Source organism: Achroia grisella, unplaced genomic scaffold (assembly GCF_030625045.1).
Source record: "Achroia grisella isolate CSIRO2021 unplaced genomic scaffold, CSIRO_AGI_Agris_v1 utg109, whole genome shotgun sequence".
Taxonomy (NCBI): Eukaryota; Metazoa; Arthropoda; class Insecta; order Lepidoptera; family Pyralidae; genus Achroia; species Achroia grisella.
In genome coordinates, this window is record NW_026712573.1 from 4,660,526 (window position 1) to 4,686,638 (window position 26,113).

At 33.1% G+C, this 26,113-nt stretch overlaps 3 protein-coding genes across 3 annotated transcripts in view; 2 read left to right on the plus strand and 1 right to left on the minus strand.

The window, feature by feature from the left end:
* The window catches only part of LOC131845853 (putative metabolite transport protein HI_1104), a 57,105-nt gene extending 38,773 nt beyond the window's left edge, over positions 1–18,332 (plus strand). Inside the window, exons 4-11 of the mRNA XM_059194996.1 lie at positions 7,288–7,431; positions 8,464–8,746; positions 10,130–10,235; positions 12,796–12,924; positions 16,237–16,375; positions 16,959–17,098; positions 17,399–17,596; positions 18,078–18,332. Of these exons, the coding sequence (XP_059050979.1) occupies positions 7,288–7,431; positions 8,464–8,746; positions 10,130–10,235; positions 12,796–12,924; positions 16,237–16,375; positions 16,959–17,098; positions 17,399–17,596; positions 18,078–18,250 (1,312 nt within the window). The 3' untranslated portion in view covers positions 18,251–18,332. The remainder of the gene's footprint in view (positions 1–7,287; positions 7,432–8,463; positions 8,747–10,129; positions 10,236–12,795; positions 12,925–16,236; positions 16,376–16,958; positions 17,099–17,398; positions 17,597–18,077) is intronic.
* A 3,170-nt stretch (positions 18,333–21,502) lies between these two features.
* Positions 21,503–23,635, minus strand: LOC131846453 (uncharacterized). Its single transcript, XM_059195766.1, has 4 exons — positions 23,461–23,635; positions 22,976–23,132; positions 22,166–22,326; positions 21,503–21,643 (listed from the first exon to the last, which is right to left on the minus strand). Exons 1-4 carry the CDS (start codon positions 23,576–23,578, stop codon positions 21,504–21,506), a joined length of 576 nt encoding a protein of 191 aa, XP_059051749.1. The 5' UTR covers positions 23,579–23,635; the 3' UTR covers position 21,503.
* A 172-nt stretch (positions 23,636–23,807) lies between these two features.
* Positions 23,808–26,023, plus strand: LOC131846462 (mitochondrial import inner membrane translocase subunit Tim22). Its single transcript, XM_059195778.1, has 3 exons — positions 23,808–24,266; positions 25,198–25,461; positions 25,894–26,023. Exons 1-3 carry the CDS (start codon positions 24,038–24,040, stop codon positions 25,977–25,979), a joined length of 579 nt encoding a protein of 192 aa, XP_059051761.1. The 5' UTR covers positions 23,808–24,037; the 3' UTR covers positions 25,980–26,023.
* Positions 26,024–26,113: the final 90 nt, after the last annotated feature.

The following is a 26,113-nucleotide window of genomic DNA, read 5'->3' on the forward strand; positions in this document are numbered from 1 at the left end:
TTGTGGCTGGACCGATTTTGACGGGACTTTTATTCTGACAATAAAAGTCCCGTCAAAATCGGTCCACCCATTTCAGAGCTAGTCGCTGATGTAATAAGGAGTAACTTCGGCTACTTTTATTTTATAAAAAAATCTCTAATTAACTTTCTTGTTAAATTCCACGCGGACGAAGTCGCGAGTACAGCTAGTTTTTATACATAAATATATTATAAAGACTCTCGCATAGTAGCCTAGTGGATTACTACACTTAATTACACTTATAGGTCAGGAAATCAAATCTTACCTATACCATAAATACTTTAAAATGTCAGGATTATATCGTTTAATTACAGTCATAAGTAGTGAGTTCCAATCTTACACGAACCAAAGTAACTTTATGTGTCAATTTATATTTCTAACTGAATCTCCGGTGAAGGAACCGTCAATATCAAACCTATAAATAATTCGGGAGACAGCGCTAGAATCTTCCCCTGTCACTTTAGATTCGAATATATAAAATCATAATAAGCGAAATGTGGGTATAGTAAGTATTGCGTTGACCACAACATCGACAGTTGCCAATGTGTCTGACTAATGTTCTATTAGTGGTGTTTGCTTCAGCAGAGAGTTAATAAAAATATTTATACTTTGTAGTTTTTATCGTTTAACTAAAAAATAGGATTCAAATTACACCATTATAATGTGGGTATAGTAAGCATTGCGTTGACCACAACATCGACAGTTGCCAAAGTGTCATGACTAATGTTCTATTAGTGGTGTTTGCTTCAGCAGAGAGTTAATAAAAATATTTATACTTTGTAGTTTTTATCGTTTAACGAAAAAATAGGATTCAAATTACACCATTATAATGTGGGTATAGTAAGTATTGCGTTGACCACAACATCGACAGTTGCCAATGTGTCTGACTAATGTTCTATTAGTGGTGTTTGCTTCAGCAGAGAGTTAATAAAAATATTTATACTTTGTAGTTTTTATCGTTTAACTAAAAATTAGGTTTCAAATTACACCATTATAATGTGGGTATAGTAAGCATTGCGTTGACCACAACATCGACAGTTGCCAAAGTGTCATGACTAATGTTCTATTAGTGGTGTTTGCTTCAGCAGAGAGTTAGTAAGAAATATTTATATTTTGTTGTTTTTAGTGTTTAACTAAATAAATCGGTTTCAAATTCGACCAATATATTTTTACTACCACAATAATTACAACTCAAATCATATCAAAATATCTTTATTCATGTTGGGTTATTTATTACAATATGTCCAATCTACCGTCAGTTCGGAGTTTTTTATTATATAACTATGATGGCAAACATAATAAGGGCCGTATTGTGTTTGTCATCATAAATGGTTACCGTAGCCTATAGTGGTGGTGCGCCTGTATGCTTTCGAGCTAAGAATTGACAAGAAATTAATTTCTTATTCTTTACAAATCAACTTGTGTATGATTACAAAAATACAGATTAGAATACAGAATCAATAAATTCAATTAGGAAGAATGTATTACTAGATGCTGATCTCCATCAGCATCTAGTAATATATTTATTATTAAAAATAAAAATTATTACAAATCAATAACTATTAAATATAAAACACGTGTAGTTGCGTATGGCAGGATTTAGCATAGCAAAGTCCAATTATGTGTCAAATCTTTTTTATAATGTTAACTAGCAAAGGTAAGTCAGAACCGGTTGCAATAATTAAAAAAACAGTAAGGCTCGAGTATTTTCTATGTACTTGTTATAAAATATGTGTTAACACAAAAACATACATACCTACATGATATATACATACTTGAACTTATATGGAAAATAAAGTGCCAGCAGATGCGACAGATGCGACCTACTTTGTACGGCCATCTCGGGCCGATCAGTATGTGTAACAACTTCAACATTGAAAAATGAAATACCTCAGAATAATGCAGCCCCGGCAACACGGAGTCCATGCCGGGTAGTATATTCGAACTTAGCAGATGAACACAACAACGAACCTTTGACGACTTGACCACTGAGGCCTGCCTCGCCATGCCATGCTTCGGGCGGCAAGTTTTGGAGCGGCCAATTCGAACTTAGCAGATGAATACACAACTCATCTTAACGCATTTTTGATAACTTGACCACTGAGACGTCAAGTAAATTATTTTTCGCAGAGCCCATACATTTTCAAAGACATATTGTATATTAATTCGCTATATAGTATTGTAAAAATCTTGAGCGAAGGGGGAGTGAAGATGATTGTTAGGGATTTTTAGATATTAGATTTTAGGCACTTTTTGCTTTTAGGCTGCAATAATGACTACAGTTTAAAATATTTTTTACCTATAGTAATATTATAAAGAGGTAGAGTTTGCGAGGTTGTATATAATTACAGGATCAACTGAACCTATTTTGAAAATATTTTACTAATTGAAAGCTACGTTATTGTGCGTGTTATAGGCTATATAACATCACGCTACGACAAATAAACCAATAGGAGTGGAGCTGCAATAAAAAATGTTGAAAACGGGGATTATAATAGTGGTTTTGTACAATTATAATAGAAATATTATAACTATCTTGTCGTCTCAATACATTAACAACATCAAAGTCCCCCGTCCAATTCAAACGGGGATCGAAATTGCGATTGACTGAGCAGAGGTTCAAACCCCTATCTGTGACATCAGTTTAAAGTCATATCCATCAGCCGCTCCATATGCCCTTCCTGAGGTAGCAACTTCTAAGTAGCCTAATGCTTAACTCAAAGATCGTGAATTTTATGGACACCAAAGAACTTTGTATGTCAATTTATATTTCTAACTGACTCTCTGGTGATTGAAACATTGGTTGTGTACGCTCTTAATTAGTCAAGATCCATTAGCGGCAACATCTGAAATTGCAGTTTAGCGTACTAATTGATCCCAATGAAACGGTTATAAATCATACTTGTACAGAACTGTCACAATTAAGAATACCGCTTATGTACCTTCACGACTGCAATCCCAGACGGGCTAGATAGAGGCAATGTTGTGTTGAACGGAATTTATACCCATATTTCGCTGAATATTATTGCATAGAACGTGATAAAGATAAACGTATAAAACGTAGAGTAAATAATAAGACCTCTTGTAACGTAATGCTTTAAAAATATTTGAATTAATAGCCGTAAGCATACTAACCGATCTCAGATTAATTTAACTATTCAAAGACAGATTCACATAAATACACACTCACACACACTTAACTAAATGTAAAACTGCCATATTTAAATTTTATTACTTGATGAAAATGAAAAATCTATGTACGGTATCAGAACCGACTGCCCTAAAGCAGTTCCTTCCGATCGATCCCCCGTCCAATTCAAACGGGGATCGATATTACGACAGCCTGAGCCGAGGTTCGAACCCGTAACGGTAATCTCAGGTTAAAGTCGTATCCGTCAAGCGGGAGTTGGCCTTCAGCCGCTTCATAAGTCCTTCCTATGGTTTGGAGTGTCATCTGCACTCGCCCCCTATCGTCCGGTGAAGCTGTAAAGGCCATTTCGGTCAACAGTATTGGAGTTGTCCGAAAAAAAAAAGTAAACTAATAAACCACAAGCAACCCATCAATTTTTTTTTGACGTCATAAATTTAAGATCTATTTTTGTAAAGTTTCTGTCACATGTAAACTGAAACTAAAAATAAAATATATTATTACTTTAAAAAAAAATGTTGCTTGTCATCTGTATTCATTCATGGGACAATCAGTAATTTAAATATATACACAAACGACCTTACGACCTTTCAATGTCAAATTAGGATAGTAATCCACGATACCATGACGTTTTCAAATGACTAAGATATTTTAAAATACGCAGCAAGTGTAAATAATTAAAGTAAGCTGATACGCGTAAAATTAGACGCAATTTTACTTATTTATTAGAATAATTAGATTCAGCTTAGTCATTCGTGATGACTTGATCTTGTTACAAGGTCGAAGGATTGTACCAAGGCCCTTATCCGCCCTTTACTTTATACATTACAATCTATAATTTTATAGAATAGAATAGAATAGAAAATTATTTAATCAAATAAACTTACATTGAAGCACTTTTGATTAGTCATCATATTTTTTTTTTAATCTACTGCTCATTCGGAAAGCTGTCTCATTACAAGAAGACTGAGCAAAAACTTGCGTGGTTTTTTTTTCTTTTAAATGATTTTGTCACTTATACTACCAACTAGCACTAATTCAATTAAATACTCAAATAGAGAAAATATTAAATACACAACCAACTGGTTGAGTAACTAAATAAGACTAAATCAGTCGTAGTGATTAGAGCAGACCAGTCCCTACAAGCAGCATTCATTCACGAGTATGACGGATGAGCCAGCTATCACTGCACTCGACCATATTTTAGGGAGCCTAATGACCATCAATGCCCAATGATTATCAAGTTGTAACAGTATCTAATTATATAGAACTAACATTTTATAAACGGTTCGAGTCGAAACTCAACTGAACAACTTTCCCTAAGTTAGCAAAGTGGAAAACCAAAAGAATTTTAAGTTTCATATCGCACACTTAACATTAAAAGATAACTCAAAAATTGCAGTTTTTTATCATTATGTCACTCTATCTGGAATTCCTTTCTGAATAAGCGGTAGGTTAAAAATATATGTATCATATATAAAATACTATTTTTTGAATAGTTAAAACTTTGTTTAAATTTAAGTTTATTTGAATATAAAAATTTTCTATTCTAAGTAATGCTTCAACCGAAATACATGCATGCTGTTTGCTAGTTAATATAGATGAAGACTGAGAGACCCAGGCAAACCTCTTTTTACAAAGTAACAAGTCTACCTCGACGATTTCTTTACTCCGTTATTACTGAAAAATAAAATATGAAATTTATTTTACAGTCTTATAATGTAGTTTAAGTTTTCAGGTGTATTTAGTACCAAAGTAGTATATTTTTCAAATTTAACTCATTAAATACCTAACAACTTTGTCACGTAGTTAACTTACAAAACATCAGCCTTTTTATTAGCATTAAAAAAATAGACGGAAGGATCTAGTCATGTAGATCTAGTTTTTATTTAAATGTCTATCTAGTTACATTATGATATTTAATAGGTAAAAAAGATTTTAAATTACAACCTGATAGTACACTCAAAAAGTTTAGATACATAACTCTTTATATATAAACGAACTGTTTAATATAATAGCTAATATTTTGTAAATGTTTACAAAAACAGTGCGTTTGTTTGTCTATTTTGATGGATAAATGGCCCAACAAATTGTCAGCGTTCTCGAAGGAAACCAGTGGTGTGCTAAACTAGTACTCTAATATAGCATTCAAACAGTTAATAAGTCGTATAAAATAAAACAAATGAAAACCAAATGTGTGTTTTCGACAGTAAGTTATTTTAACTATAGACTATTGAAAACAGTCCAGTTTTGTTACAATCAATAAATATATCCCTGCTATTCGGAAGAAGTCGCTGCTAAAATTTAGTTAACTATAATATTTCTAAATATGAACCAATTATATATATGAAAAATCACGTGAAACACCTAATCTATACTACTTATATGTATTATAAAGAGAGAGAGCTAATTTTGTTATGAAAGATTTAAGAAATTTATTTTCAGTCTTAAAGGAACATTATCCCAGAGTATAAGAAGAACATACGGTTACAAATTTCCCAGTATCGTGAGCACCTAGGCATAGCCGAGGCGTGCCCCTAGTCATTTATGAAATGACAATCGATTTTTCTAGAATATAATAGCAACATAAATAATAGATACCAAACGTGTATTGTGAAAAAAGAACTGCAAAAACTTAGAGCATTCAACAATAATTATGTGCTAAAAAGATAATACGTTTATGGGCACAATCACAGACATTCTGATTCAGCACTGCATTAAGTACAGGGTTATACCTAGTACTCACTTGTTGTATCTTATACCACAAAAACTATTTACCAACTGTAGAATTATGAACCTATTCTATATTCACTATTTCAGCTAACTCTTAACCGAAACAACACCGGTATTTATAAAGTTCTGGTACTCTAACTGGAACTCCTATTTTGAAGTTCCTTTATTATTTATTTCATACTGTAACGTGCAGTTATTTTTGTTTTAAAAAAAAGTACATTCACCTGTAAACGATGAAAATCAGTATTTTGTTCCTTGAGTGATTCTCCACGCTGAGTTCTGTACCATTTTATATTGCCATAGCACACACATGCAGGTTTACCCATATTGTATTGCATTGGTTTAAATAATCTGTACTGTATACTATTTTTAATTAAACCTATATGTGTGTATTGAGATACAAATAAAAATTCTTATCTATCTATCTATCTAAACATATATTACGAAGCAAATGCATGGCGACTGAAGTAGGTGAGACTGAAGTACCCACGCAAATAACTTTTTAACCGATTCATTTTATTAAAATAAAAGACTTTTTATGTTTCAAAAATATTATTTCTGACTCGGTATACCTTTTATGACAGACAAACGGATAAAGGCACTAATTATATATTAATTAACAACTAAACCGTCGCGTGACTACGCTACTTGTGTCGATACAATACTGCGTAAATAATGACGCTTGAAATAAGCAGATTATGACCTTCGAGATTTAAAACTTAAAGAAAAACACCCTGGGATAATGAAACGTCATAGTTACTTAATTTTATATAATTTGAGTTACGTAATAGATAGTAATAATAATTCAACTAAAAACTGAATTTTACTTTAAAGAATGAAAATATTAGAATAGAATAGGTAAAAATGTTTATTCAATTAAACCTAAATTGTGTAATTAACACACACTTTAGAATAATTATACATCTACTCACCGAAAAGTAATCATCACATGAAAAACGCGCAAGAGACATTGCGTGCTCTTTTAAACAAATGTTGTAAATTTACATTTTTATGTTAAAACTAGCTCCTAGCCCCCGGATTCACCCGCATGAAATTTATAGTCTATATATTATTCTGATGTATAAGCTATACTACTATAAAGATTCGTTAAAATCAGTTCAGTAGTTTTTGCGTGAAAGAGTAACAAACATCCATCCATACACAGAAACTTTCGCGTTTTTAATATTATTAAGATATGTGTTAATACATACTACCAAATAGGACGAAATACTAAATAAATAAATCAGTATTCTTTAGCTAATATATAGGATTATTGGTGAGTAATATAGACTAATATCCATGCGAGCAGCTCCGCATGATACAACTAGTAAGTTATAAAATGAATCATGGAAACAACTCTAAATATAATGGTAATTTCTTTTGTTTAGATGCGAGACCCTGACTCTAAATGGGACGAGATACTGCGAGTGGGGATACAACGGCCTGGGGATCGACTACCAGATTCTGGCAGGACCGGCGTTTATGGCCGTCTTCACAGTTGTAGGAGTCATACTTGGCGTGGTTGCTGATAGGTAAGTGTTTTAAAATCGCTTTTCGTTTTTTTTTATTGGGGGTGCTATTGTCAGGTGCTAAAACCTATAAACACTGAGACATATATAGATCTATTCTACTCGCCCTTATACAAAGTTCGCTACCTAAACCCGTGACAAGAATTGTAGGATATTCTTAGGAACGAGGGTTTTTATCTCTTCGGGATATAGTGTATTCCAAAGCAGAAATTTAGTTTATGCATTAGTGGGACCACATAAGGTGTGTAGTGGCGTGTCCTCTTCTGCTTGGCAAAATTTGCAGATTGATGTTACGCTAAGGCCTAATTATGGTTATTCATACTAACATTATAAATGAGAAAATCTGTCTATTTGTTTCTTTTCATGATTATACGTCAGTTGCATCAGATAATAATATCTCAGGACAATTCACACAGCGCGATCTGTCTAGTCTAGTCCGAAGCTAAGCAAAGCTTGTGTTATGGATATGAATACATAGATACAGTTTTTTATAAATACAGACCGATACAAACAATCATATTCATGAATACAATTGTTAATATCGTGCGGTGAATCGAACCCGCGGCCATCGAAGTAAGATGGAAGATAGAAAGTTGAACTTAATTCATAATTCTTTCCGCGAGTTAGTACTGCCGTCTGTATTCTTCCAGTAAAGCTGACGTAGCTACAGTAACAGCTTTTTTTTTCAAACTATGCTTATCCTATAGTTCGAAAAAAACTAATCACATATTTATTTCTAACTCGAAATTACTCATAATCGATTCAGCAGTTTAGGCGTGAGTTTGTAACATTAAATTAAATCGCATATTTGTTATAAGAATGTTTGCAGTGTTAATAAAAATTATAAAGAGGTAAGGTTTGTGTATTCCGGGTTCCAGTGCTGACCAGTTTTGAAAATTCTTTTAGTGTTCGATAGTCCATTTGTCGAGGAAGATTATAAGCTATATAACATCACGCTACAACCAATAGGAGGTGAGCTGCAAATAAAAACAGATGAAGTTGCGCGGGTCGACTAAAAAATATTTCTATCAACAGATACAACAGAGCTCGTGTCCTCGCCTGCTGCACTCTGGTCTTCGCAATCGCCATTCTTCTCATGGGCACCGTCACAGAATACTGGCATCTGGTTCTCTTGAGGATGGTCATGGCGGCAGGAGAATCCGGGTGTAACCCGCTAGCTACCGGCATACTCACAGATCTGTTCCCTGAACACCAGAGGGCGCTGGTACTGTCGATATTCAACTGGGGCATCTATGGTGGATACGGTATAGCTTTCCCTGTTGGGAGGTATATACCTGATATAAACGCATGGGGTCTGGTAAGTTCTTATGGATATACATAGATAGATAAGAAATTTTATTCATATCTTACTACACACATATGTACACTTAAACCAATGCAATAGAATATATATTAATACTAGCTGTGCCCGCGATTTCACTCGCGTGAAATTTATAGATAGGCTATAAGTTGGACGCGGGTGAAACCGCTGATATATAAGCTATATTACTGTAAAGTTTCATCAAAATTCGTTCAGTAGTTATTGCGTGAAAGAATATCAAACATACCTACAGTTTATATGGAAGTGGAGTGCAAATAGTTTTTTTTAAACATGCATAAAAATACATACACACACTACCCTGTATTTGACACACACACGCATATATATATTGTTTTTTTAATGTTAATATATATATATATATATGTACATATTTCTTCAAAAATTTTTTTGTAGTTTTCTATTTGTTTATTGTTAATCATATATATATTTGTTAATGATGGACCCAAGATATTTTTGTAGTTTTTATTATAGTCGAATTTCGACCACTGGGCGACCACTAGTTTTAATTATTATGGAAATTAACTTCAATAAAATCAAATTGAATAATATAAGATAGCGAAACAAAATAACAAAGGTTTTGTAAAGTATCTCTTTAAAAAAATGTTCCATTAAGAAAATTGGTCGGTACTGGAAAAATGTATACCTTTCGGCGAAATAGAAATTATATTGCCAATCTTTTATTCTTTGCAATTAAAATAATTTGAATTGGCTTAGCTTTGTGAACAAAGGGAGCGCCTCGAGAGTTAGGAAAACACATATACTGTATTGACTAGAAAGTACCCCAATATTTCGAGCGTACAATTGCCGCCATTTTTTATGGATCATAATGGAATGGTGCACCCGCCTGCGCTAACGGTTTACACTGGCGGGGCACCAGTGGAGGATGATAAGATGAACATGAAGTCAGGTCAGTTAGCCCATCGTGATAAATTCACCAAGAATTTATCATGATGATTTCCAGGGGGAACCGCGTGGAGGTCTACCTAACTAGTTGTAACTATTTATAAAGTATTTGAATTAATTACGAACGTCATGGTCATGGTCCTGGATTTAGTATCCCGATTGAAACCGAAAGACCTTAGTAACTTGGTCTGCATCACACTTACTTGACATTTATCATTATATTTCGCCCAATTTACATAATATCTTTTTAAATTGTAGCCTATGTATTATTCTGATTTATAAGCTATATCACCGTAAATTTCATCATAATCCATTGAGTTGTTTTTGCGTCGTAAAATTAACAACCATACATCCATGCTCACAAACTTACAGGTTTATATGTCATATAATCGAAAGAAAAGTATGTATAAGATAAATATATTATATTAATGAGTTGTAATTTCTAATTCTCCACAGAGCTGGCGCGTGTGCTATTATGGTGCTGGAATCATTGGATTGGTAATTGCATTCTTCACTTTCCTGACCCTTCGTGAACCGCCTAGAACTACAATCGGTGAAGAAGGTAAATCAAATACTTACCTATATAGTATTATTACAATTCAGAATAAAACAATATTACGAATGAATAAACGAAGTAACCAACAACGGCTATGTGGTCCATTTAAGCTGAATCAAATACTTACCTATATAATATTATATAAACCATATAAAACTTCATAATAAGAAAAATGTTACGAACTAATAAACGAATTAACGAAAAATGGCCATGTGGTTAATTTATATACGAATTGGTACCATGTGGTAAATTTCTGTCGAAGTGGGAGCGAGAGATACCTCTGCGAACCAGCGAAATCTCTCTACAATCTTCTAAAAGATCCTGTCTAGTACTGTAGCGGGAGCGAGAAGTATACCAGCGAAATCTCTCTACAATATTCTAAAAGATCCTGTCTAGTACTGAAGTGGGAGCGAGAAGTATACCAGCGAAATCTCTCTACAATCTTCTATAAGATTCTATCTAGCACTGAAGTGGGAGCGAGAAGTATACAAGCGAAATCTCTCTACAATCTTCTAAAAGATACTGACATGTCTAGAACTGCAGTAAGTCTCTCTACAATCTTCTAAAAGATCCTGTCTAGTACTGTAGCGGGAGCGAGAAGTATACCAGCGAAATCTCTCTACAATCTTCTAAAAGATCCTGTCTAGTATGAATGGGAGCGAGAATATACAAGCGAAATCTCTCTACAATCTTCTAAAAGATTCTATCTAGTACTGAAGTGGGAGCGAGAAGTATACCAGCGAAATCTCTCTACAATCTTCTATAAGATTCTATCTAGTACTGAAGTGGGAGCGAGAAGTATACCAGCGAAATCTCTCTACAATCTTCTAAAAGATCCTGTCTAGTACTGAAGTGGGAGCGAGAAGTATACCAGCGAAATCTCTCTACAATCTTCTAAAAGATTCTATCTAGTACTGAAGTGGGAGCGAGAAGTATACCAGCGAAATCTCTCTACAATCTTCTAAAAGATTCTATCTAGTACTGAAGTGGGAGCGAGAAGTATACCAGAAATCTCTCTACAATCTTCTAAAAGATTCTATCTAGTACTGAAGTGGGAGCGAGAAGTATACCAGCGAAATCTCTCTACAATCTTCTAAAAGATCCTGTCTAGTACTGAGAAGTAAGAAATCTCTCTACAATCTTCTAAAAGATTCTATCTAGTACTGAAGTGGGAGCGAGAAGTATACAAGCGAAATCTCTCTACAATCTTCTAAAAGATCCTGTCTAGTACTGAAGTGTGAGCGAGAAGTATACCAGCGAAATCTCTCTACAATCTTCTAAAAGATCCTGTCTAGTACTGTAGCGGGAGCGAGAAGTATACCAGCGAAATCTCTCTACAATATTCTAAAAGATCTTGGCCTGTCTAAAACTGTAGTAAGTTCTATAATAGAACGTGTATCTAAAACAGCACAAGTTCCTTCTGCAACTTCGTCTGCATCACACTTACTTGACATTTATCTTTATATTTCAACTAATTTACATAATATCTTTTGAAACTATAACCCATATGTTATTCTCATAAATAAGCTATATTAAAGTGTGAAGTTTCATCAAAAACCGTTCAGTATTTTTGCGTGAAAAAAATAGAAATAATCCTTATTCAAATTAACTTAATATAAGCACATAAGTTTTTTAATTCCACCGCTTATTCGGAATGCAGATTCATCAGAAGAAGAATAAGCAAGAAACTTGTGTGATGCTCTTTTAAATAATTATTGATTTAATTGTATTTAATTAACAAGGATTAGGCATGTGACAATCAAAAAGAAAGAGTAACAAACATCCATCCATACTCACACAACATTCGCGTTTATAATATTAGTAAGATAACAAATATCATCAAGCATCAGGCATCAGGCATCAGGCATCATCATCAGGCAAATATATCCGCCATGTATACAATTTTGTGTGCAAAAGAATAAATAAATGAACATTTCGTTAAATTAATGATTCTGTCCGTATTGTAGTAGTTATTACATTCTGTCAAAAAAACAAATTGTTTTGTGGAATCTAAATACAAAAATACATTAACAGCACAAAGACCTTTCCATTACTGTGGAACTGACTTTGATATACCCTTGGTAAGCTATGTATTACATAGGGATGGAACATTTTTTAAATAATAGTATATTATACAAATAAATAAAATTAAAGGATCCGATTTGTAATTCCAAAATTACAGAATTTCACTTAATGCATATAAATTAGGTAGGCTTATGTATTACATGGAACATTTTTTAAATAATAGTATATTATACAAATAAATAAAATTGAAGTAAGTACAAACGTTAGTAATTTCAAATTAACAAAAAAATTAATTAAACATTTTTTATCTGTCTGTCTGTTTGTTCTTGCTTATCTCTGAAACGGCTTGACCGATATCGATATTATCGGCACTTTCAATCTAAATTTATATTAGAAATTTTATTTATATTAATTCCACATGTACGGATTTGCAGGTAACAACTTGTTAACTTTAAAAAAGCTAGTAATCACATTTCTAACGATCCCCTTTCTTGTACATAGATATTTAAATGGTATACTCAAGGTTCTTTTATTTGTTTAGGTGTGGGCAACAAAGCAGGTGATGCGAGCCTGGAATCAGGCAAGAAGATTCCACAGGTGACAATCTGGCACGTGATCGCACAGCCCAGGATTTTGCTGCTCTGTCTGGCTGCGTCTATTCGTCATTGCGGTAAGTCTAAGTCTAATTGCATTGTATTTTTTTATCAATAGTAATGGTGTGGTGATCGATTAATAGCTGCCTTTACACGTACAAATCGACGAATCGTTCACCCGCAAATTGAGGCTTTCACGCAGGAAAGAATGTGCATGTAAATATAGACAAAGAGGACGAGAGAGACCGCGCGCCAGCTCGCACCTTCCGATGTTCTTCAAATATATGTGCTTTATCGACTTTTTTAATAATCAATTAATTATAAAAAAAGTCTATAAACTACGGCAAAATGGCGGACTGAGCAAAAACCTAATTATAAAATTATTGATAATATATAAATATTAAACATGTCTCTGGATATAAAATCATTGAAATAAAAAATAAAAATATCATAATAAATTGAATTGACATGAATTATATGCGCAAACACTTGTAAAACAGTGAACAAAAAAAAACTAAATGCATTCACAGAAACAATGTATCACGCGTAACAGCAACTACTCTATTAATTTTCTTTACGCATGATGAACATTGTTTCTAACCGAATTGTCCACACTAGTGGGACATCTGGAATGAAGAGATGGCCACCAGATGATAATAACGAGATTCGGATTTAGAGTAGTTCTTTTTCACTTCTGTAAAAATCCTCACCAAGGATATCCTTGGCGGGGGAAGTGAGTGAGGAGTGGTAAACTAACTGACTAAAATACCACGATGTACATAGGTACTTCAGGGTACCATTTCCGGAGTGATGGATTGAATTAACATTCTACTACAAATTCAGAGAAGCCTAAGCTATAAGAAATAGACTGTATTGTGATTGTGCGACTTTGCCTTTGATTTTGACTGTGAATTTGATTTAGTAATGTTTTTGTTTTATTAAAGTCAATTAAAAAACCACTTGACCATTCCTCTGGTATACCTACTTACTCAACTCTTTGGAAAGTCCTGAGAATAAATTATTTATTTGCGGTTCAATCATAGTATTGACTATATAATATATCTAAGAATAATTGACAAATGTACCAATGTATCGATCACCATTTTAATGATTAGATGTCAGATAAATATCTGTTAGCTACCAGTTGATCGAGCTTTTGTTTTTTATTCACACTTCTAATAAAGAACATGACATGCCGATTTTTAACCACACTTTTTATTGAACGGCTAAATATAAAACCTGCCATTTACGATGTATTTTTTTTATTGGATAGTAGTAACTTGATACCATGTGAATAGTAAAACCATTACGAAGTATATATTTCTACTGAGCAGACCAATTTGGTTTTCTTTGGAAAATTAACTGTGCTGACTGTTACCAAATAATAAGTTTCATCTTTCTAGCTTTAAAAATAACGTTACTTCCATACAACCTTTCATCACCCCTTTCAACCGTACAACCCTTCTTTCGCATTAAAAAGTAGCCTATGTCCTTTCTCAGAGTCCAGACTATCTGTGTACCAAATTTAATTTAAATCAATTCAGTAGTTTTGGCGTGAATGCGAGACAGGCAGACAGAATTACTTTCGCATTTATAATTTTAGTAAGGATAAGTTTTCTTTAAATTCATGTCAACCATTCTATCAAAAGTCGTGTTTGATTACAAATATAGATACATCGTCAATGTCGAGCTTTAAATACGACCCCAACTAAACCTACCATCGGGGCTTTTGCAAACTCTACCTTAAACCTTTTCTATAAAGTGTAAAATATAAATTAGTTTTATCAATCTGAAAAATACATTTGTCTTTGATCCTGTCATTCTCGGTATCGGTTGTGCCATGTCACCAAAATCAAGGTTGACTTGCTTTACTGGCATTGTTAAGCGGAAATTAACGCATTGTTTGGTGTAGCAATTTCTTGGGTGTCCGTGCATACCGTGAAATTATCAATCATTGGCATACGGAAGTATTTCAGTACGCCATCAATCTTTCCTCTAGCTATTATTGTCCTGCCAGGGTGCTGATTATCCGTGAATGGTGAATTAAAACGTATTTTCATGACTAGATTTGGTCAACGATCAGTATGTTCGATGAATTTAATTCATTTATTAGCAAAACACGGGTTTTTAATGTTATTAAACACTAGCTGTGCCCGGGGTTTCACCCGCTGGAAATTTATAGCTTGTGTTATTCAGATGTATAAGCTACACTATTGTAGTTTCATTAATATACATTCAGTAGTGTTTGCGTGAAAGAGTAACAAACATCGGTACTCACAAACTTCAAAGTTTATAATATTATAAAAATTATGTCCAGTATATTATCTAACTTTGAACGTAAGATAAAAAACGCATTGTAATTGAGTCGACATATTAGTATGAAATGAGCTACATCTACTTAATTTTTTTATATTATTGGACTGCCAAGGTGACGGTCCATTTGATGGTAAGTGGTAACCGTCGTCTTTATACAAAAAACAGCACTACAGGCATCACGTGATTATAGGACTCTGACGATACCACTCATCCGTTGCCATTAGGAGGACAAAATGACAGGTCTCGTATACTAATTATATATGACGACCTCGGTGGTCTAGTGGTCTAGCACACCGCTTTACGTCCAATGGTCGCGGGTTCGATTCCTCGCACGGCACAATCATTTGTATTCATGAGTATGATTATTTTTATCGGTCTGGGTGTTTTCTATGTATAATATGTATGTATTTACGAAAAAAAAATCTATGTACTTATATTAGTTATCTAATACACGTAACACAAGCTTTAGCCAGCTTAACTTGGGACTAGATGGCGTTGTGTGAATTGTCCTGAGATTACTATAATGTCACTTCCATATCCAACAAGTAGGAATTGGCCTTCAGCCGCTCTATTAAGTTTGAAGTGCCATCTGTACTCGCCCTCTATCGTCCGGTGAAGCTGTAAAGACCAACTGCGGCAAACAGCAATAGAGTACTCTCACAGTGTCTCAACACTTCAACCGAAACACAGCATACAAAGCAAGTTGCTTGGCCACTGAAATAGGTTAGATAGAGTAACCACATTTGCCTATATGTACTATATACCTTTGCAGCTCTATATCAAAGCTACCTTCGGTTCTTTTATTTGTGTATTTATGTGTACCTCAATTATGCTTTATTTAATTCAGGCTACATGGCCCATATTGTAAATACCTTATAGACTAACATACATATGTAATAATAATAGAATATAAATCGTTTCTTTGGTCACGGCACTGACAACGACAATCTGCCACGGTAGCCTTTCTACCTTAAAGAAGGTGGTCAGTACGTTTGTCGGGACCCGGCCACAAACGCCTCGAAACTCGCGTTAGGCCTCGACTCCTTTTATCAATGCCACTTTATATGTTGCAGGTGGTATGTGCTTCGCGTACAACGCCGATCTGTACTACCGCGACTACTTCCCCGACGTGGACCTGGGCTGGTGGCTGTTCGCCGTCACTGTCGGCATTGGCTCCGTGGGCGTGGTCGTCGGCGGTGTCGTCTCTGACAAGTAATTGCTTTACCTTGACCACTTAATATCTTCTATAACATTTATGTAATCCTGAACATTTCTTTAAAAAAACAAAACGCAAGTTTCTTTATCATTCTGACTCGATGGTCTAGCGGTTTGGTTTACCGCTTTTCTTTCGATGGTCGCAGGTTCAATTCCTCGCACGTTGTAAACATTTGTATACTTGAGTATGATTGTTTGTATCGGTCGGGTGTTTTCTATGTATATTACAAAAAAATGTTTCAGTATTTATATCAGTTCTCTAGTACCCATAACACAAGCTCTGCTTAACGTGTAACTAGATAGATGTGTTATTTATCCACGGTTATTAATTTATTCTTCTTGTGATTAGTCTGCGTTTCGAATGAGTCGTATAATCAAATAATTTGACTAAAGGTAAGACAAGAAATGTTAATATTACTTTCAACAAAGGATATAGATTATAGGGGTAGATTAAAATCTAGTTTTGCTATAGAATTTCAGTGTACTCTTTTGTTTAGTACGAGTAGTACAAACTCTGTTTAGTTTAAGGTAAGTCTAACATTGTGTTGTATCCCGGATTAATAAAGTATTTATTTACCAGGTTTGTAGCAAAAATGGGGGTGAGATCTCGCGTCCTGGTGTTGGCACTGTCGCAACTAATCTCCACACTGCCAGCTTTTGGATCCGTAATCTTTGGACCCCTGTGGGCCATGATCACATTGGCCATTTCATACTTCTTCGGTGAGTAACAATACTAGCATAAAACTAAAATGTCGACATTTTATGGAAATGAGTGTTATTTTCGGATGTCCATTGCATTACTTAATGAATTTATACTCTGCTTTAAATTTGTCGCGTTCACTATTTATGCGTACATGTCTATATAACATATGTACTTAGTAAATAAGAGATAACTACGTGCCTGCGGACAAATCCCAACAGAAGTTTTGCAGGACAATGATTGCAAATTATAAATTTGGCTTTTTATCTATCTATATCTGATCATCAATAATATCTAATCTAACATGTCTACTTTCGCAGCGGAGATGTGGTTCGGCATTGTGTTCGCCATCCTGGTGGAGATTGTCCCGCTGTCCGTCCGTTCCACCACCGTTGGCGTGTTCCTGTTCGTCATGAACAACGTCGGTGGCAACCTGCCGATCCTCGTCGATCCAGTCTCCAAAGCTATTGGATACAGAGAGGCCATTATGATCTTCTACGCCGGATTTTATGGCATCAGTGAGTATATTTATGATGAAATTATAACAATTCATTTAAAAACGTATAGATAGATAATAACAGTAATAATAATCTTGGACAATTCACACAGCGCCATCTAGTTTGGGACTAGATAGGATTGTATTACTCTACAATTGATATTTAGATACATTTTGTTGTTGTTTTACATACATAAGAAAACACATAATATACATACCAGACAGAACAATCGTACTCATGAATATATACCGTGCGAGAAATCGAACCCACGACCATTAAAGGTAAGGTAGTAAACTAAACCGCTAGACCACCTAGAGCGTCGTCGCATAGGGTTTTGAAAGGACGGACATAAACTATCTAAAGAAAAACAAAAAAAGACATAACAGGTGTTACCCTGTTGTTCATAAATCTAGACATATTAGGTAAATTTATTTATAATACGAAAAATGTTTTACTTCTCCAAAGCAGAATAAAATATATAATAACATTATTCACTTTTCAGGCAGTATCCTGTTCTTCCTGACAATGTTCCTAATGGACGGCCCTGTGGAACAGAAAAAAGAAACGCCAGCAGCCAAGCCTGTGGGACTTGATAACACCGCGTTCACACATGACGAGCTACCCACGAGGAATGGGAGAAGTCTACCATCCCCACCAGATTCGAGTAGATTGTAAACACGTAGAATACATAAAATATATTTAGGAATTGCATGTTACACCGTGTCAAAAGCCTTTGAGTGTTCCACGTTTTTAAATTCAGAGGTTTTTAAAATCGAATACTTTACTCTCGAGCTATCTCGAATGATAAAGAATTGTGAAACGAACGTAAATCATTATTTAATTGAAAATATACTAGCACATATACTAGCGTCTGAATAGAGACATCATGCTGTCCGAGAAGCAGCGACAAAATTGGTATGACTAAGGCTATACTTACCAAGTCCAATTTTGTCATCAAATCAAGGAACTCATTGAAATATACATAAAATTTTATAGAAATTGGTTCAGCCATTAAGGAGTTAGCAGAGAAGCGCATGTACAAAAGAATTATATGATAAGTTAATATGTAGATTTAAAGATATATTTAGAAGTTTGATGTTTACTGTATCAATAGTTTCTGATTGTTCCATTATTACTGGGATTTTATATTAGCTAATGTAAAAATCCACTCTCAAACTACCAGAAATAATGAAAGATTCCTAAGTGAACAAAATCTAAATTTGTTTTCGAGGTTTATTAATCGTTTGATTCTTGGTCTTAATTAATATACCACCTTCAGATTTGAAGTAATATAAATAGGTAAATACTAAATGTATATAGTAAACGGATGTTCTAACATCTCAAAGACTTGCCAGAAAACGTTTTTTTTTTCTATTCATTATAAGTTAAAAATGAGCATAATGTAGATTATCTTTCATTATGAAAATAAATGAAGTTGCAATAGTCGATCTTTGTTAAAAATATATTCTAGTAAACGTATATATCGCCACTACTTCATTACTTACGTCAAACAATATTTCAATATTTTGTTTGTTAATAAAGAAATAGGCTATAATGCTAGGATCTATTTTAAAGATTACTAAAAAAGACCTCGCTCAGGTGTTTAGTAAATCTAGTTTGTGATAAACATTTTTTTTCATTACCATAGCCAATATTTGGAGTTGTGATACTGACATAATGTTTACACGCTTAGTTTATAATATTATGAATCTCTATAATCTCTATATCTCTGAATATTATGAATTGTCTCTCTGGTAAATATTCCAATTAATATTAATACTTAATAATTCTGGAAGTGTTCAATATACAGTGCAGTTTTAAATATTAATAAACTACATAGAGTTAGTCGTAAAGGATTTATAAAAGCGAAAGTATTCATGAAATTGAATTACTTTCAGCAACTACCTGCGTGTGAGTCTGTGTGAGTGTATGCGTGTGTGTACATGTATGTATGTATGTGTAGTTCACCTACTTCCACTTGTAACTGATGTCACTCATTTTATTAACTAAATAAATGACTTTCTACATCATCAGCCCACTGTTGGCAGTCCTCTGCTGGACATAGGCCTCTCCCAAGGTACGCCACTGGGCACGATCATTAGCCTTTGATGTTCAATCTTTACCCGCAACTCTACGTATGTCGTCGCTCCATCTACGGGGCGTACTACGTTACGTTTATATAAATAACTTTAGAAAAAGAAAATTAATAAGTTAAATTAGGATAGGTTTTACATTTTACCCCAATGCGCTATACCTACCTATGACATTTGCACTAAAACAGAAAAAACTGTTTGAATAACTTGGAAATATTTAATTAGCGTATTGAAAAAGAATTTGTACATCTCAACGAAAAAAAATGAGAAATTTTTCCTTTTTCGAAAATCTATTTTATTTATATACGGTTTTAAATTTGACGTGTTTATCAGTAGATACAATTAGCAAAAATTACGGCAACGTTTTATTTATTTTTATTGAGTCGAAAACGCGGTAAGATTCCGTGAGTTTTTCTAATTGTACTAATATTATTTTCTTTTATTTTTCTACTATATAAGATGTTATACGCCGCCCAATTAATACAGTTGTAAGCATCATTTTAAATTGATATGTCGAAAACTATGAAAGGTTTACGAAAGCAGTTGATTATGTGATAATGTTTTGTACATATTTATTTGTTAATTTACCGATTATTGTAAATAAAACGTTTAATATTACAATAATTATATTTGTTCGTTTCATTTACATATTTCAACAATTCCTGTATTTTTATTATGTACTAGCCCGCGACTTCGTCCGCGTGGAAATTAACTTTATTTTTCTAAATTTTTTTTTAAATATAAGTAGTCTAAGTTACTCCTTATTATATCAGGTACCTACCAAAAAAAGTCCCGTCAAAATCAGTCCAGCCATTTCAGAGATTAGCCGGAACAAATAGACCGACAGACAGACAGACATATTCATATGCATGTAGTAAAAAATGGTTATTTCAATAGTACAAACAGACACTCCAATTTTATTTATATGTATAGATTAATAAAACCCGTTCTGACTCGGCTCAGTTTGAATCATAAACATTCTCATATATAAACGCTCGCTAGGATATGATACATTGCTAGCAATGGGGTAATTAGTCCACATTACTAATCTTCCCCCCTATATTTGAGTGGTTTCGCAGTTCATCTCGGACAAACATCGTGACGATAATTTTTATTTAATATTATTAACACGAAAAGATATGAGTATTATGTTTGTTACTCTTTCACGCAAAAACTACTTAACGGATTTTGATGAAACTTTACAATAATATAGTTTATACATCAGATTAACATATAGGCTATAAATTTAACGCGAGTGAAACCGCGGGCACAGCTCTATTATATAAAGCTGCGTTTAGTCCTATTACCTATATAATACGTGAAGCAAAAACTTTGTACCCCTTTTTACAATAATTTCGCGCACTTAACACAGAGAAGTACTAAATGCTTTTTAAAATTTTGCATTAAAAATATAATACATTAAATAAATAAAAAGACATTACAAACACTACCATGTATATGACACACACACACATATATACCTTTTCTTTATTACCAGTGCCTGTGATTATAGAAGTACGTATAGTCTTTGGCAATAGAACCTTAATAAAGTTCAAACTTATCATCATCATCATCATCGCAGCCCGGAAGACGTCCACTGCTGGACATAGGCCTCCCCCAAAGATCTCCACGACGATCGGTCCTGCGCTGCTCGCATCCAATGCCTTCCCGCGATCTTGACCAGATCGTCGGTCCACCTTGCTGGAGGACTTCCCAAGTTCAAACTTATAATTTAAATTAATTATGGTCGAATTGCAACCTAGTACTACATGCAAGTGGGATTTTTAAATATAATGATTAAAATGAAAGATATATTACTAAATAATCATTTTAATTTATTCGATTGCTGTCAGTATCTTACTTTTATCTTGTTTTTTATATTTAAATACTTTCTCTTTCCTCCTTGATTTCCAACATTTAATCTCTTCTTTGGATAGCACGTATTCTCCGCTCACGGCAACAGCGCTTATTTTATCTGAAAAGAAATGTAGTGGAATTTTAAGTACTCAATTAAAACATACATCTGTATATCACATCATATATTATTTATCTCAAATAAAAACTAATACAATTACTGCTTATAATAAATTTAAAAGTAATGAATGAGACAAAACGGGCTATAACTCAGAGAGGGCAGTGAGTCCACCCTCGCTATTCTGTTATAGCCTTTACTAGTAAATTAATACTATATGAGATTGACAACGACTATAGCACTTAAGTTCTAAATTACTACTAAGAAAGTAACATAAAAATTAACAAGATTACAAATTAATAAAATTGGACAAGAACAAACTCAAAAAAACTTGAAATTATTAAGGCTTACATACAAAATTAAACAAAAACAAACTATACTGTACCAATTAATCTGCTAGAGTAACTCTGTCTCATTTATTTCTGCCGCTAAATAGTTTTTTTTTCTTTTTAGGGAAGATAATGGATATATTGTAATAATTAAAAAATATTTCCTATTTATGTAGATAAAACAACACATTCTTACCAAGTTCATTATCAGCACTATCTTCTATTGTTCTTCGCTTTTTTTTCATATTCTTTGATTCAGCATTGTGTTTCTCAGTGTATGTGTCCTTTACATCTTCACAGGATAAGAAACTATCAGAATCTTTGAATAACTTCACTCCACCTTTGATTTTACGTTTCCTGATGTAAAGTAAATTACTAAATTAACAAATAGGATAGAAATAATGTTTATTAAAGTAAACTGAATGGAAGCAGTTTTTGAATAGTCATATTTTTTTATTCTATTAATCATTCAGAAAGCAGACTCATCACAAAACAATGAGCGAAAAGTGGCATGTTGCTCTTTTGATAAATATTATAAATACATAGTAACAAGTTAAAAGGCATACAATATTCTACATAGAAACCACTATGCTTTATACTTATATATTCTTTGTGCAATCAGATATTATTTTCAGTACTATGAATTTTATGTCTTTTGAACAATAACATTATTATTACTTACAAAATTTTCAATTTTATTTATTTTTTTAAAGAATGTAAATAATAAGAAATACCACAGAACACTTTGTAGTACAAAGTGTCCTGTGGTGTAGCCAGTTGAGTGGATCTTTTAACTCTATATCAACTATTTCAACCAGCCACAAAGCAGTTCCTTGATAAACTAAACCATGAGTGAGTTTGAGAGAGTATTATGGGAGTAATGTGATGTCCATGTCCACTTATCTGCCACATCAGCTTGTCAAGCGCAACTCTTGTCACTCATTTAAAAAACCTAAAATTACATATTCTATAACACTAATAAAATATAAAATTTACTTTAACTAACTTGATGCCATTTTGTTCTATATCAACAAATTTTATATTTCTATCAATAATTTTAGATATTTTTGCTCCTATTTGTCTCTGTAGTTCTTCGGGTACTTTCACATCATTGTAGTGACTGGCCACTTCCAGATATCTCTCTGATTTGAGTTTGCTCATATCTGCAAAAAAAACTATTCTTAATGAATAAAAATTGATAAAGTAAATTATCACTAATAGTAACAGCAACTGTGTTTTGTACAAAGTAGACTTCACCAGAATTCTCCACAATGTGCTAAATTACATGACCATATTATTATGCCCATCTTGTCATCCTACACTGGAACGCCGGGGTACACCGATAGTACAAATGGGTCAACCATGGAATGGTTTATATCATCAGCAACAGCAGTTTAAAAAATACAAGCAAGACGTCTCGTAAGTAAATCCAAGAGTGTATCTGTTTTATATACATGTACCTTTAAACTTGTAAAAAAAATAAAACTTAACCTTTTTCTTCAGAATTGGTTACACATGTTCCTCGTGTCGTATCAATCATTTTTACGAAGGAGTTATCTACTGCTTCCTTAAATCTTGATAAATCCTCATCTTCTGAAGTATCAGACATGATTTCTTAATACAAAATAAGTATTTTAATTCTCTTGGCACTAACTTGAATAAGTATTTATTTCAAATTTATTTGTTTACTTTAATTTTTTTTTTTTTTTTCGTGACCCTGGATGATAAAACAATATTATCTTTGTCAGTCAATAGTTTGTGAGGTAGAGGAAAAAACAGTGATTGATAATGCGAGAATAGATTCTTTCTTCTGAGTTCTGTGGAATGAATAATGAACGAAACTATCAAACAGATTTTGATGTCTTGTTGACAATAATGGATTGTCAAAAACAGCTGTAGATGCACAAGATTGCAAGTACTCTACAAAATTATTCAAATTTATAAAACCTATCGAATTAAAATTGAATTTGATAATCAAAGATTGAAAAATATTTATAATGCTCTAAACCCAACATAGATCTAACGCAGCCTATAATAATTCAAGTGTTACTTTGCATTGAAAATAAATATGACAGAGTACAAGAAAATCCCTGTCGATCCTGATTTACAAAAGTTCGCGGACAACAACGACTATGATTCTCTTGCTAAATACTTAGTTGGAAACTACAGTCGCTTCCGTGAGAATATTATAATACCGAGAATACTAGGACCAGTCGTAATAAAAACAAATGAAGAAAAAATGATTGAAGCCGCAGTAGAAAGCTGCCCATTTAAATCAGTAACTAGTTGTATTATTGGTAAGTATTCATTTATCGACAATTCTGGTCTTTTATTAGGACGCAAAAAAGTGTTGGAAATAAATTTTTCAAAAGTTATTACTTCTAATTTTGAGGTTAGATTTTCATCATAAACCCGAAACTGCTGAGGCTAATGATGGTAGCCAGCCTTTATTACGCAATTACTCTTCACAGTAATTAATATTGAGTTTTTTTTGTACTGGTTAGTTTATTTATTACTGCATCCTGTTTATTATATGTTTTATTCTACTAAAAAATATTATACTGTATTCCACCATTGTATGTTACAGTCTATTCACCCCTGTGGTGTAGCAGTTTTCCATATACCATCGCCTTCTGATGATAGTCGGTTTGAATACCACATAGTGCTATAATTTATATTTTTAAGTTTGTCAGTTTGTATTAATCTAAATGGTAGTCTATATATATATATATATATTATGTATGTTATTTATTTTTAAAAATCTATCCCCATGTCCTAATATCCATGTACCAGTACAAGCTTGGATTATTTAGACACTGGATCACACAGTGTGATATCCAGTGCCTTTTATCTGACTATTTATACACACATAGTAGTTCCAAACAATAAACAAAATATATAACAGTGTGCTATATTCACTTATATATCTTTTTATTGTTTTTGGAAATTATGTGTGTTGCCAATTCTTAGAATAATTCTGTAATATAGTGAATGTGTGCATGAACATATTACATATTTCACTATATTACAGAAGCATTGTATAAATTGATCTCTTTTATTTTGACACTGTTGTTGTTGTTAGTTTTATTCTTTATCTAATTAAAAAAAATACCCAGTAGTAGTCTTCATTTTAATTCAAATAAATTAAAATATAATTTCATCTAAATAAAAAAGTTCACATTGTCATTTCATTACTAGTAACACTGAATTATTAAATTATTCTTTTAGGCTATGGTCTTGGAGCAGCAGTTGGTCTTTTCACATCTTCATTAATGCCAAATGTAACAGACACAACAGCTCCACAAACACAAAGTGCTAGAGAGATATTAAGAGAAATGAAAGGAGCCATGTTAAGTTATGCAAAAAATTTCGCAATTTTGGGTGCTGTCTTCTCTGGTGTTGAATGCTGTATAGAAACAGCCAGAGGAAAATCAGATTGGAGAAATGGAACCTATGCTGGAGGTGTAACTGGTGGACTTATTGGATTGAGAGGTAAAAGAATTGTTTTTTAATATTACTATTGCTAACTAGCATACAATTGACCTGATTACCCGACTCATCAAATCGTTCTCACTAAGTGCTTCCGTCCCTTGCTTTCTAACTTTCATTCAGACAATTTCTGAATGAAAGTTATTTCATAGAGTATCATAGATCTTATTATATTGTTTACAAACAGCAATTGATATTTGGTACTTACATAAAACTTTACAATGAAATAAGACTTAAACTTAAGCTATTGATGTCTTATATAAGACATCAATGGCATCAAAAATTTATATAGCTATATATTGATATAGCACCTTTCTTTCGACATTTAAGTATTTTCCATTGTAAATTGAAACTTTTTTGTTGAATACCAAAAAAAGGAAACATATCTAACTCCAATAGAAAGTGTATAATTTTTTTACTATATTCATATTTCAGGAGGACTTAGAGCTGGTATATTCGGTGCTGCAGGATTTGCAGCGTTCTCAACAGTAATAGACTACTATATGCATCAGCGAGGTTGATAAATTTTATATAAGTATACTTTAATAATTAATAAAATAAATAGATATAGATATAACTCGTTTTATTCTTTCTACCGAATTACTCTCTGTGCTCTTTTCTACCAAATTACTCTCTTTGGAATTAATAGACTAAT